Source organism: Panicum virgatum, chromosome 2N (assembly GCF_016808335.1).
Source record: "Panicum virgatum strain AP13 chromosome 2N, P.virgatum_v5, whole genome shotgun sequence".
Taxonomy (NCBI): Eukaryota; Viridiplantae; Streptophyta; class Magnoliopsida; order Poales; family Poaceae; genus Panicum; species Panicum virgatum.
The window spans coordinates 53,255,003-53,269,282 of NC_053146.1; the positions used below are offsets into that span (position 1 = coordinate 53,255,003).

Below are 14,280 nucleotides of genomic sequence, written 5' to 3' on the forward strand. Positions count from 1 at the left end.
TTTAGAGCGAACAACGTTCGGTAAAAATTACCAAGACTTAAATGCTAGCCTACTAGACTAACCACTCGGTTTAAATCATCATCACTCAGTAATCTCGAAAAAAATACTAAATCTAGTAAAAGTCTAACAAATTACTTATTGGTGCTGAAAATCCTAACAAAAACATTCAGTAAAGTCTAACTACTGATTACTACTGGATTACTGGATTGCTTGTTCAAACACTAGCAATACATTGCACGATATGCGCCCAAAAAAAATCGAATTAGAATAAAAAAATTGCATGGAAAATTCCGGAATCGGAGGATTGCACAGCGGAAAAACGCACGCTCATCGTGGAATGTGCAGAAATGGGGGCTAGGCGCGTTGGGCGAGTGGCGCTCACACCAAGCCGCGCTCCCCCACCCCCTAGCAGGGGCGACTCCTCTCACACCTCCGGGGGCGCACCAGGCCGCGAGGGTCCAGGCCGGCCGAGCTTCGGCTCGCTGTGAGGTCGAGGGCGCTAGGGGGGATACCTCGGTTCCGGCCGCCGCCGTTCGAGGGCGCGGGAGTGGATCCCGCCGCCGCCGCACGCCTGGGATCTCGTCACCGGGCTGCGGCCGCGCCTCCGCCGCCGTCCCCCGCCCGCCTGGGATGCGGCGCGCTTCCGTCGCCGAGACGCGATTGGATTAGGTTTTGCGTGGGGTGGGTGGGGGTCGGGCCTTCGGGGTGCTTCAGGAGGGGCAGCCAGGCCCGCGGGGGGGGGGGGGGGGGGGTGAGCGCGAATGGGGGTGGCGTGGGCCTGCGGGGTGGGAGCTGGTGGGTCGGGCCGGAGGTGGTGGGCTGGTTCGGTTCGGTTGTGGCTGAGTGGGCTGATTTGATGTGGCTGGGTGTAGAATGCTATTCTACACTTAGGGTGTAGATTAGCACATAGGTATATATATATGTATATATATATAAGTTGTATAGTTCAACATAATTAAATGTATTTAGTATAATATATAAGTTGAATGTAGTTAAAGTTAACAATATGTATTTTTGGAGATTGATGGTCAAAGATAGATATATTTGACTTATGACAAAGCTAAACAGTTAAGTGTTGCACAGTTCAGCCGGCTGTTGACTGTTGAGCGTGTGCAGCTTTGAACATATGGTGACGCAACCATGGTACCCAATTTGCATTTTACATGTAAGAAGTGGAGAGAAAAAGGGAAAATATGGAAGGATTTTTTTTTTTCAAAAAAAAAACGTGCATTCTAGTTGACGCCTAGGCATCTGTAAGTGGAATGCATGCAGCATTCACATATCTTCAGAAACTTGCACATTGATCAAACTAGACAGAAATTGTCATCTGAAATTGTATCCTTCTTACAACAGATTCAAATGAAATGTTTTTAAGTTATTTTTAGGACATGGAACTTTTATTGCACAACATAAGCCTTTTGTAACTACAGAAATGTACGCTGCACAAGCTCTGATGATTTTCGGGCACATATTTCTCTATTGTTTCTTTCTTTGTTTATCTTTAACAACACAAACTGACATGCCCACAGCCAGCACTATATTTCACGTTTACCCATATACATCAGCCGAAATGTCAGGAAAGGAACTTTACACGATCTACACATTCTTTTGAAAGGCAGCATGTCATGTCTGATGTGGACCAGTTACAAGTCCACCTTCCCTTCTGTGTATAACATCATAATTCATTGTGTCATGCGATGGCGGTTATGATTCAGTGATCCTACATCAGGAGACACAAGCTGAAATAATTATTGGTTAGCAGGCGCTTCGTCTGATGCCATGTTGTCTTGTTGGGTAAGATCACTGTTCTCGTGGTTAGGAGACCGAACTTTGAGCATATAAGCTTGTGCGAACTCTAACATTTCCTTGACTTCCTTCCTCAACTGCAAGATTTCAAAACAAAATGAACAACTCCGAGAATCAAGTGTCATGTACTTTCTAGAAGTTATAGTATGCAGAAACAGAAACTAGAGTATTCCAGAAACTCATATTCTGCATTCTTCTCTGCAATACTTCAGCAGCAGCAACATTATATCGTATACTCATGTGCTACAACCTAAGCCAGTAAAAGCTGCCAATCACCTATGCTATGCTCAACAAGGGCTGAGAATTCATTGAGGTTTCATATTCCACGTGAAAGAATAATGTGGGCAACATGATGTGTGATTTTCTATAGCCTGGTATATTTCCAGGACAAACATGTTTGCTAATGCTGTACTTGTACACAATCCCAGTCACCAATGAAGCTGCTCATGACTTTCAAGTGAGCAACAAGTGCACTGGAGCTTTTATAAGAAGATAGATCAATCTTTTTTAGACAATCATATCTGTATGTGATTATGTTTCTTGAACGCTGTATGTCATTATGTCTAATTGGAATGTGTTTGAACCAATACTCTACATCGGGAGCATCTGGCCAATACTCTACAAAATCAGCATATGAAGCTTTTTTTGTTGGAGCTATTCACTTCCGACCCTGGGAAAGAATCTGGAAGAGCTGGGCACCTGGCAAGTGCAAATTCTTCATGTGGACGGCAGCACACAAAAAATGTTGGACAGCTGAACGCCTTGCAAAAAAGGGACTTCCCCACCCTGCACTTTGTCCTCTTTGTGATCAGGTTGAAGAAACTTTAGACCACCTTTTGGTCTCTTGTGTTTTTTCCCGTCAGTTTTGGTTCAACTTGCTGCAGGGCCTTGGACTGCAAGCACTTGCCCCAGGTTTGGATGATGAGATCTTCAATGATTGGTGGGACAATTTGAGCAGCAGGGTGTCTTGTCAGATCAGAAAAGGAGCTATCTAGTCATTTTGGGAGCTTGGAATCTGTGGAATCACCAAAACATGTGTGTTTTTGATGGGGCTGTTCCTGACCTGAACAGCATCCTGTCAACCACCAGGGAGGATCTGCAGCTTTGGTCTGTCGCTGGGGCTGAGGGAATTTCCTCCCTTCTCGCCCCTGCGACCACCTAGCTTTAGGGAGTTTTTTTTTGTTTGGTCAAGTTTTGGTCTTGCTCAGCAGAGAGAGAGAGAGAGAGAGAGAGAGAGAGAGAGTTTGTGTACTTTCAGAGAGTGTTACAGTCCCTCTATATCTGTAATCCCTTGGGGGGTACCCCTTCTTTCTTCTTAAATATAATGATGCGCAGTTCTCCTGCGCTTTCGAGAAAAAAAAGGAATGTATTTGAACCCAGGAATTAGTCTTAGATAGTTAAAGGAAATGTAACTTGGCCACCGACATTCATGAGTATATAAAGGTTGTAGCCAATTTGATTCAAATCCCACCAATAGATGAAAAAAAAATTCTACGTGCATACCTCATCTACAGCACCACTCTTTATTTTAGATTGCATTATGCACCATTTCTTGAAATGTGCACCTGAAAATGAAGCATGACTATTGCTTTAATAAAATCACTAAATTAATCTGCAGCTCAAGTAGAGAAGAGCATTGCCAAATAAAAGAACACAAAAAGGATATGAAGAAATCACCAACCAACACTTATGTTAATGCTGCACGAGTCAGAACTGATAGTTTTCACAGACCACCTACAGTGTACCTGAAAGGTAGAATATCAGTTACCTAAATTCTAGCATGACAGCTATTGTTGCGCTGTAAAATATTTTCAGATTTACAAGAATTAAAAAGAGGGCAGGAAGAACTGTATACGGTATTATCCATTAATACCTCAAAGAATGAACCAAATGGAACATCATGTACTTGCTGTACAGTTTCAAACACCTACAAATAACAGCGAGAAATTACTTGACGGAGTTAAACTAATGCGACAATATATTTTCTGCCATATTGGAACTTTCAGTTGTTTAGAAACATACCAGATCCATTTTATCAGCTGAAAGAACCATATGCTGCCACTCTGTCATCGCTGAATAAGGAGGGCACATTGGACTATGGCATATTGATTTACAATTAAGTTCCCTCACCTGACCATCATACTCATCTGCAATGTGCCATTGCCCCAGCTGCAAAAGGCAACATTTAAAGGTAGAATATATTGAGTAAAAGAACACAAAAATCATTCAGCTTGCTGAATGCTGATAACAACATAACTTGTTCTCTGCTATCCAGCTAGTAGATTCAAGTCTTCAATTCTACCATATGTTTAGTTGTTTACCATACACTAGCATAAGAGGTTGAAGATTACCACAATAAAAATGTGTGTGGAGGATAAACAGTACATGTGCTGCTTTGGATGGACCAATTTGCATTACCATGTGGCATTGTCAAGCTTAATTGATTCAAAATTCAATAGGAGGTGGAAGGTTATCCATAATAAAATATATGTGGAGGATGAACAGTACAAATGTGGTGATGGCAGAGTGGCTGGAAGTCAACAGCAGAAGGATGTGGCCAGGTCTGGTTGGTGATAACTGGATCCAGACTCGGATGGCTTCCTGCTGTCAACATTAGTTGGACAGGGTTGTCTGCAGGAGGGAGGCTGCCTGTGCATGGAGCAGGCCCAAGACGCGACAGGCGTAGATCAGGGATAGGGATGGGTGGTTACAACAGGGAAAGATGGGAAGTAATGCCAGAGCAAGTGCAATAGTTTGGCTGACAAGGTGGACGATGTTCTGTTCCAGACTTCCAGTTAGTTATTTTTATCAAAGGGGCACATCAGCGGTTGAGAGAATCACAAGTCCACAACTTGTTGTGACAAAATTGGAAAGGAACTTCAGTATGCAAAAAAATGTGCATTAAAAAAACTTGCATATTTCGAATCTTGAAACTTAGACGCTACTCAATTTAGATCCATAGCAACGAGCATACACCATGGCTATTAGTTTTAAAAAATAGTATGCCTATCCACTGCAACGGTTGTATTATGACCATCTACCAATTTCTATCCAACAACTTTGTCGAATTTCTCTTATGCACAACAATCAATGAACTGGGAATAAGTTGGTCTTACAGAATGTACTGAATGTGCAAAAGGCTGGCATTATGCTGGATACTTACATTTATATCTTTATCCTTCCGATCTGTCCGGTATTCTGTTATGTAACTTGAGTCATCACTTAAAAGAATACTAAAAAACTGCTCTGCAGTACATGGAAAAGTTCCCTGAAATCATAAACAATTATGAAATTAGTTAGTGTTTAGCAATCATAATGCAACATTGTCCAAAAAAGAATCATGAAGCTAAGATACTGTTAGCCATTATTACATTGAATACAGGGACTAGAACTTCTTCTTTGACAAAAGGTTGCAACTGCCCTGTTAATGCAGCGCAATCTTCTGGAACATTGATTTCCTTGCTGTGTTTTCTTGAGCTACTGTGTGCACGTAGGGCAGACTGAGCACGTTCCTACAACCCAAAAGTAAAAAAAGGTTATCAAATCTGAAGAATGTCACATTTATGTAAACTCGTAACTATTACGAACAGCAGCATGAAAAAAAAAATCCTGTAAGATTGTGTATAATGCGCGTGATGTATTGCTTGAGCCTCTAGGGAGAATATATAGGAGTACATGGCTTGGAGGGCAAGTAGCCTCTCCTAGAGATATGGAAGGTTATCCCTTCAAAACTAGTGCACTGACAGTAAGGCTGCAGACATGCAAATACACCCTATAACGTACAAGCAAAGATCTAGAGTGTATTGCACACATATGCAAGTACAGTACCTGTTTCTCAGCCTCTATCATCATTTTGAAGTTCTTCACAGCTCGCTGTAATGCTCTAAATGTATGGTTTCTGTTCCAAAACGATGCAAATTTGTACCTGACTCTTCCTACAAAAAAAAAAGAAAGAAAACATGCTATGCAAAACCCTGTCTTATCGGATTACTGTTAGCAGTCCTTTTGGCAGACTACATAAACTGTATTGACTTTTATGCTTTAGTGATCAAGCATGATTTCATAGTGCCAGGAAATGGGTTTGTCAGCTTACTCAGTATTCTATAATAAGAGAAAGGAAGTTGATACATGTCTGCTAAAAGAAGGCCATATATAAAATTCCAGCCGTTCCTTATCAAATGGATTAGAGCAATTCTGTTTCCCTTGATTGTTTTGAGACTTTAATTTGGTCCTGTAGAGTAAGTTGTTGACATTTTGCACTTATATTATTGTTTTATTAGGGTCCTCTCCTGCTGTTTTCCATGAAGAGAGTGAATGAGTTTTGAGTCCGCACAAAAAATGACATGCAGGGTTCCAGCGATTTAAGAATCATGCAAGTGTTAAGAAGATATTACCATCTGGACATCCTAATGGAGGAACACCAAATCCTCCAGCACCCATTCGAAGAAATATTGTGATAGCTGGATTAATGACGGCATGCTGACTTCTCCTGATCTGCAGTATTTGCAAATAAAGAAGCAGATCCTCAAGTGTGTAGAACGGAAATTATGTACACATAAAATAGCAGCAAATAAGAATTACCTCATCGATATCTCTCAAAGGAATCACAACCTTCATATATGGGGAAAAGATGTTTTTAGTCACTCAAATAAATCAAACAAATGTATGCACAAACAAATGTTTAGATGTGAATTGATTTTATTACAAAGGTAAAAAAAAGTGCAACTTCCCTAAGCTCACAAAATCAATCCGATGGGAAAAACATCAATCCGCACGATTTAAGACTATTAAACAGAAGAGTACTGCTAACAACCAGGATTAGTAGCTTCATTGTTCAAAATCAGGAAGAGAAATGGTGCATGATAGCTTGTATGGAAAGTATAAAGTAAGTTGCTATAAAGCTGAAGCGGAAATTCAGCAGAATTTGTTTGTGCAAATTTCAAGCAATTTTCAGACATGTTACTAGCCATGAGAAATGACCTTGTTGCAAGCACTATGCAATGGGAAAAACACAAATCCACATGTATTAAGAGTATAAACAGAAAAAATACTGTCTTCAACCAGGATTAGTAGCTTTGTTAATCAGAATTAGGAAGAGAACTTGTGCATGGCAGCTTGTACGGAAAATTAGAGAGTAGTATTTGCCAGAAAGCTGGGATCCAGCAGCAGATATTTCTAAGTTGCAAGCATTAGTTTCTCAAAAAGACGTAACACATACAGTAAAGTCCATTTAGTTCATGAATGATGGAAACATTGGAAGACAAATAACCATATTGGATTTATGTGCAAGTTTTTATGACCCATTGGAACACATAGCTCAATCAAGAGGGATGAGGTCACATAATCTTTAACTACATCATGTTGAATAACAAAAGTAAAGGGATATCACTTGAATATATATCAACAAAACTGACCAAAGTTAGTGTCTCCCTATTTACTCTGCTACTATATGCTGTTGACTGAGAGCTGGTTCACAAGTTTTATTTTAGATTTGATTTGACAAAAAAGGTAGGTTCTAGCGACGTTCTGCTCTTCAGTGGAAATTTAGAAATTACAAACATTATCAGAATTTGTCATGGTCTCATTTTTTAGATAATGGAAACGAGTTCCGGCCTCTACAAAGTGTACACAGCCCAAAGATTATTACAAAACATAGCCGTCTATTGGCTAGCTAGGGGAATGATTAAAGGGAAAATCATCTAAACCAATTCTAAGGTTATGCTTCCACCCATGATTGGCTATCTTGTCATGGTCTCATGAGCACCATAGTTACTGTTTAGATGGAATATGCTATTAAAATCAATGGGACATTAAAAACTTGAATAATTTATTGTATAAAAAGAAACAGAAGTAAAATGAGGCCTACACAAATAATCAATAGTAAAAGGAATTAATCAATGGATGGAAATTGAGAACTTCCATGTGAGCTAACCTTAATCTGCTTAGAGAAGACGTTTGAATGAAAGCAAATGTGCCAAGATGAGACATACATGCGACCATGATACAGGAATGATCTTTCAAGTGCACATGAATAACTGTGGTCAACAACCTGAAAGGAATAAGACAAGGAAACAACTGTTGCAAGTTGGAACCATTGGTATTAGATCCACAAATGAATTTGAGCAAAAAAGTTGTAGCAGTTACCAACCTCATCTGGAGGTAGTTCAAAAATTGTCTGCAAAGGACCTGGCTTTTGATGAACTACAGTGGGACCCTGCTTATCCAAGGATATCCTTCTACGAGCACCAGCCTCAGCTGAGTTATTTAAAGCCCTAAAGTGGATAAGCGCTTGAATCATCAGAGAAATTGACACCTCATATATTTATTTTATCCTAAGACTAGAAAAAACAAATGAATTTGAGCCACATAAGGTACAGCAGTGCAGGAAGCATATTTAGCATGTTGAACTGAACATAATGCCCTATTATAGTTGGGAACATATCTAGTGCAAACCACCACTTCGTGAAAACTCGTGCAAACCACGGCAAAAAAGTCGTCTAAATTCACCAAATAAATCACACATGTAGATAATATGATGATATACAATCTTGTAAAATATCTTGTCCAAACTCGACTTCATTTGTGAGATATAAAAATAACAAATTTCAAGCCAGAAAGTTGTCCATATGATTTGTTACAAATTTGTTATTTTTATATCTCACAAACGAAGTCGAGTTTGGACAAGATATTTTACAAAGTTGTGTATCATCATATCATCTACATGTGTGATTTTTTTGGTGAATTTATACGACTTTTTTACCGTGGTTTGCACAAGTTTTCACGAAGGTTGTGGTTTGCACTAGATACGTTCCCATTATAGTTTCACTTATGTTGTCCAGAAAGCCAAAGGAAAATAATGAAGCAAAATGGCCAAAATGTATGCCACAGCTCTTAAAACCTGCTATTGTAACAAAGAACAGAACAAAATGCATGCTTTCTGTGTGAACAGATAATAAGATAAGGACGCAGGAAAGTCAATGCTTTAATGGTTAAAATAAAGAAACAGAGTGAGATTTTAACCTGGAGGAACTCTCATGAACTTTGATTGCCTTAATATGAAGACACACCTGATAATACAAAAAATAGTACAGTAAGATAACTGAAATAAAACCTCAGAAACCAAGCGTTTCTGCAGAAATCATCCACCTGGCCTGATGTGCTGTCAAGTGTGTACCAAACTGGTCCACTCGGCCCCTCAGACTCAACTGGAACCGTAACAGAACCAAGGATAGTGCTTTTCCAGACAATGTCCCAGTCATATATCGTGACATTTATCTATGGAATTGTAGAGAACAAATACATCAGAACAAGGGAAATGAAATGTACTGATCTTCCTGCATCTAATTATCAATTTAACAAGGGTATCAAATGCATCAAGACAATGAAAAATCATCTTGGGATTAGACTATACAACTTGTGAATTGCAACGATTTGTGTCAGGGTGAGAAGCAAAACGGAAAGTTAAAGCCCATAAGATATATGTGACAATACTGCTGTAGAACATTGCAGTTGCAGCCAGAGATTCTTTCAACATAAGAATGGTACAATAGTAATATGACTAGCTAATTTGTCACATTTTCCTGTACCAAGAACAAACACATCATCTTTTAAAAGAGACCAAACCAAACTAATTAGGAGAGAAGGAGATGGGAATAACCTTTACAGGAAGGCTATCAACAAAAAAGTTGAATTCCTCTCCCCACATTGGGTTTCTTGAACCAGGAACCATGGAGCTGTAAGGTGTGAAGGAAGACAATTAGACTACTTGAACATGAGCTGCATTAAATACATATGTGAGTTCATCAAATAGACAAGTTTATGTTATATTCAAACGATGGTCATTTGAAACTGTGTTTCTGTTCTACCTTCCACCATTGTTTTTCCCACATCACCGTTTCAGGATAGCATGCTTGTCAATTATTTACACACTAGCCTACCACTATCATCTAATTTCCACAGCTCTCAGCAATTTTAGCAGTTAACACAATCCTGGGGGAAGTCAGCCCTTGTTTCCTTTATTTTACTCCTAGATTCAAATTCATCTTGCTTTTATACTTTACAATCTCTGATGAACCCCACATGTGCCAATTTGCTCAAACCGTCTCAAACCACCCATGATCTCATACAAAAAATTATGGAAGAATGTTTCATACATAATGCTTCCCGTTGAACCTAGCTTATCTAATTTGGATGCACTAGTGTACGCCCTTACAAAGGCAATGAGTCCCCCCTCCCCCCAACTGTTCCAAGCTTAAATTGAACAAAGAAAACCATCACAGCCAGTTCAACACTTTTGCCCAAATCATGGTTTTCTTGAGCAAAGGTCCAGATTGCACTCCATATCCTCGCAAAAGGAGGATAGAATGTGGCTTAGGATAAACAAACTACAGCTTGCCACATTTTTATAGTTTGAGAATTAAGCTAGAAATGACAAATCCCTCTAATGCTACATACAGTTAGTGCTGTGCAACGAAAGTGACACGCCCAGTGCGGATGGGTGCCTAGCACCTTGGCACTGCCTCGACGAAATTCTACTCCCTCCTGCAAGCTCCTTTGCCTTTTCTCACCAGAGGCCGTGCAACGAAAGTGTCGCGCGCTGTGTGCGGGGAGGTGTTCTTCCTCCGCACGGCCTCTCTTGGTGCGTTGTTCTTGGTAGCAACTTCAGAGTTGCTTGGGTATTCGGGGCCAACCTCGGTTGTTGAGTTGACTTTGGCGAATCCAATTGGATGGCAATGACTCGATTCAGGTGGGGCTTTGTCCTCCCCGTTGCCAACACTCACTGGTCTCAAATTGGTTTGTCTTGTTGCTCAACTCCCGTTTGCGGCCTGGATGTCCTTGGATGCTTGGCGGTGGTAACCTCGAGTGATATGCAATATGATCCATGTGCTTGGTGGAGCTCGGCCACTTTCTTGGTTCATGTTACTCGATTTAGCTTGTGTTGAGTGAGCGTGTGCTGCGATTGTAATCCTTTGTGGTTCCCTTTCTCCTTCTACCTTAGTTGTATCATGATTGCCAACACCTAGTGATGGGGTTGTGTACCTGATGTTGTAATATCTCATTGAAGAAATGAATGTCCAGGTGGGCTCTCTTAGCCCCCCGTTGACTCTTAAAAAAAATACATACAGTTGACGATAACTTGAAACAGATCAAACTACCCAGTAAAAACGTTCTAAGATCGAAAGCCTACAAGAAAGGGTATACACCAAACTGTTGGAATCAATGTGATCACCTGAAACGCTTCTCTGCGCCACAAGTGATCAATGCATACGGGTCAGACGTCCCATTTAAGTTGGCCGCCATCAAATTCTTCGCGGCCAACAGCTCGAGCTGAACAGGCGCATCCAATACAAGTCAGGAAACCATCCAGACAAAACTGTCAGCAGCACAACTCGCTGATCACTGATTACCTTCACCACGTACGCAGAGGGGCCGCTCGAGCCTCCCTGTCCCCAATCCAATCCGCAAGCAGACAATTAAACGATCAAAACATCAGCACCCGAGATCACCAGCAGCACCTCGTCGCCCATATCCCCGAAAACCCAAACAGCAGAGCCAATACCTTGTCGGCGGCGTCGAGCTCCCCCGCGAGGAGCCCGTCGGCGGCGTCGCCCCCTGCCTGCGAGGGGCGCGGGCTGAGGAGCTCGAAGGCGGCGTAGAGCGCGACGAGGATCATCGCGGCGGCGCAGGTGACCTCGATCTCCCAGCAGGTCGGGAGGAGGAGCCCGAGCGCCGCCACTGCCGGGGCTGACCCAGCGGCCTGAAGCGCCATGCCGCCCGCGCACGCGCCTGCGAGGAGAGGGTGCGTGCCGCGCCCTAGGGTTTGGGGAGCGGGAGGAGGCCGCGCGCGAGGGCCATGGTGGGGGGCGGCCGAGGAGGAATGGAAGGAGGTGGTTATCGAGGGGGAAGACGAGGCGGAGAAGGTGGGGGGCGGTCTGGTCGGTCTCGCCGGAGGGGGCCCCCCGTGTACAGAAGGGTATTGTGGGATCGGACGGCTGGTACAGCTTGACTTTGAGGCGCGCGTGGGGAGGACGGGCTGTGACGCTGGTCGGATGGGCCCGCGTAGACGCCGGGCGCCGGTTGGCTTGTGGATTTGACCGGTTGGCTGTTACTGTGTTTTTCTTGGAACTTTTCTTGGGTACTGTGCTTTTCTTGAAACTTTCCTTGGGTTTCAGTTTTAACATTCGGGTTTGTTTGTGGTAATTGTTTTCCTATCATGACCTAACTAGTCTCAAAAAATTCGTCTCGTCGTGTACATCAAAACTATACAATTAGTTTTTATTTACTTACATTTAATGCGCTATGCATAAGACAAAAAATTTGATGTGATAGGTAAATAGTGAATTTTGGATTGAGAAATTTTGGAACTAAACACACAGCCGGTGAGCAACTGCGGATTCCTGATAAATTCACTTCCGCAACTTTTTTTTTATCATCGGAACATATCACGTACAAACCAATCTCTACATGCAAACCGTGCAAACTCTAATCTGGGCCACCGAATCAACATCCAATGGGCATATGTAGATTGGGTAATTTTACAATTAACCGCCCACTCTTGAATTAGATAATCACACTTTTGCAAATCTCCCTCCTACTCCCTGCGTCCGCCCTTGAATGTTGATCCGGTGGCCCAGATTAGAATTTGCACGGTTTGTACGGAGAGGTTAGTTTGCATCTGATATGTTTCCTTTTATCATTATTGTGATGACTTCATCAAGTTTGTGGCATGGCTTGGGTTCTTCTAAAGCGGCTGGTGAAGCAGCGATCTAGGATTTCAGCGAGGTATGCCGTGAATTTTCCACGTATACCGTCCTACATATATCATATAGTTTGGTAAATAGATTTTAAAATGCTAATAAGTTTTGTATACAAAAATAAAAAATGCAAATCTCAATCAATAATTAAGCGTGAAAGTTGCATAAATTACAATGCAAATTAATAGTTCAAACATGTTAAATCTAAAACATGCATAATAGGAGCTTATGCACCTACGATGGTTCAAAGATGATTACTCATCTTACGGTCTAGGTTACGTTTTCTTAATGCCATGAAAGAGTCTGTTCCCCTTCATCATCATTTAATAATTCTACAAACAAAAGGTGTAACATTAGCAACAATAGGTACACGAAAGAGACAATCCGGCAAAGAGCAGTTAAGGCATCAGGTAGACACAATTAGAGCAAGGCTAATGATTTAGCCTGTTGTTGGGTGCAATAATCTTTGCAGCTCATTTCTCAGCCATTTGTATAGTGATTCTCCACTATTAATACATGGCTCACTTGTCTATCTCACAAAATTTCTTGATTCTTGTGTTAAAGTTGGTTATAAGCTAACAACCCATTTTTCATATCTCTTCTCTTCTCTTTTCTTCACATCAACATTCAACTTGCTTGTAGTCCACCACAATTCTTAGCTCTTACACCTGTATGAAGTTTTTTTTTTTGAAGCAATACACTTGCACGAAGTAGCATTGGCACTTGGCATGGTCCGTTGGCTGGAGCAGTGGATGGAGCCCTGGACCCTGGTGCTCCCATCCCTGGTCAGGCAGGCGGATACTACGAGAGCGGAGCTGTGGTCGATCGGGCGGAGCCGCGGACGCTGGCTATACTTGCGGACTTGCCACATGATCGAAAAAGAATTGAACAGAAACCGACTCCCAAGGAAAAGAGGACACCAGACGGTCATTATATGTTATGTTGTGTTTGCTTGGCTGTGGCTGGTGGCGCTGGCGCTGATTTGTTATGAGAGAACTGCTGATTGGCTCGTAGCTGATGGCTAGTGCTGATTTAGTATAAGAGAGCAGTATTATTGATTGGTTGGCTGACAAGACAAATGAATAGAGCGAGACTTCGTAAGTTTTGCATCAGTACCCTGTGGACATCAGCACATCAGCGGAGAGAATTTCAAGCAGTGCAGGTTAGCAGAAGTTTTTTTTTACCTATTACACATACTGGGCTGGGCTGGACCACAGATTATGCGGCGGCCCACTCGTCATACCCTGTAGCTCCGTCCCTGGAAGCAGCTCCTCTGGTAAAGAAGAAGCCGTTTTGAAAAATATTTGCCGAAACAACTTATTATTATTTACGAGTAGATAGAAGAGGTTAAGCTATATTTTCTACTTCTACGTAGTGTTTTTCTTGGTTACGTGGGGAGGATGGGCACCGAACACAACCTGCAATTGGATCCTTCTGCCCCAACCAAACAGGCTGTTTACAACATCAAACATGTTTCAATTTGACTTGGATAATTCAAGAACTGGGCTTTAATCCTATATAATTTTGAGCTAAAAATGTATAAGGGTCAAGTTAGATTGTGAAGGAATCATTAAGGTCATGGTCCATTACCACCCTACTCACATGTGCAACCGCGTTGAGCTAGCAAGTTGTTGGGCAAAGTTCACTTTCAGCGGTGCTCAATTTGGAACTTTTCTTCATAATTAAGAAGACTTGCAATTTTGTAGGCCATTGTGACTCG

General features: G+C 41.8%; 1 protein-coding gene across 3 annotated transcripts; it reads right to left on the minus strand.

Annotated features, from left to right (window-relative positions):
• Positions 1–1,365: 1,365 nt before the first annotated feature.
• Positions 1,366–11,744, minus strand: LOC120661248 (BAG-associated GRAM protein 1-like). 3 transcript variants are annotated; one of them, XR_005669849.1, is made up of 19 exons: positions 11,366–11,741; positions 11,214–11,249; positions 11,036–11,133; positions 9,464–9,539; positions 8,953–9,081; positions 8,827–8,873; positions 7,955–8,078; positions 7,739–7,855; positions 6,388–6,417; positions 6,201–6,300; positions 5,635–5,741; positions 5,178–5,318; positions 4,970–5,074; positions 3,829–3,975; positions 3,680–3,733; positions 3,488–3,551; positions 3,310–3,371; positions 2,506–3,146; positions 1,366–1,883 (listed from the first exon to the last, which is right to left on the minus strand). XR_005669849.1 is itself a non-coding variant. In XM_039940013.1 (18 exons), the coding sequence occupies exons 1-18, from the start codon at positions 11,573–11,575 to the stop codon at positions 1,749–1,751; spliced, it is 1,782 nt and encodes a 593-aa protein (XP_039795947.1). In that variant the 5' UTR covers positions 11,576–11,744; the 3' UTR covers positions 1,366–1,748. The 3 variants fall into 3 exon arrangements, 1 of the variants encoding a protein (XP_039795947.1); XM_039940013.1 differs by lacking the exon at positions 2,506–3,146 and having other exon boundaries at positions 11,366–11,744; XR_005669850.1 differs by lacking the exons at positions 11,036–11,133; positions 11,214–11,249 and having other exon boundaries at positions 11,366–11,493.
• Positions 11,745–14,280: the final 2,536 nt, after the last annotated feature.

What these genes read in the sequence shown, in the direction of transcription:
- LOC120661248 (XM_039940013.1), bottom strand. Translation starts at nt 11,575, where the DNA reads ATGGCGCTTCAGGCCGCTGGGTCAGCCCCGGCAGTGGCGGCGCTCGGG. An exon ending in TTGAACTACCTCCAGATGAG is followed by an intron (nt 7,856 to 7,954) that starts GTTGGTAACTGC and finishes TATTCCTTTCAG; the next exon opens with GTTGTTGACCACAGTTATTC. An exon ending in CAGCTGATAAAATGGATCTG is followed by an intron (nt 3,734 to 3,828) that starts GTATGTTTCTAA and finishes TGTTATTTGTAG; the next exon opens with GTGTTTGAAACTGTACAGCA.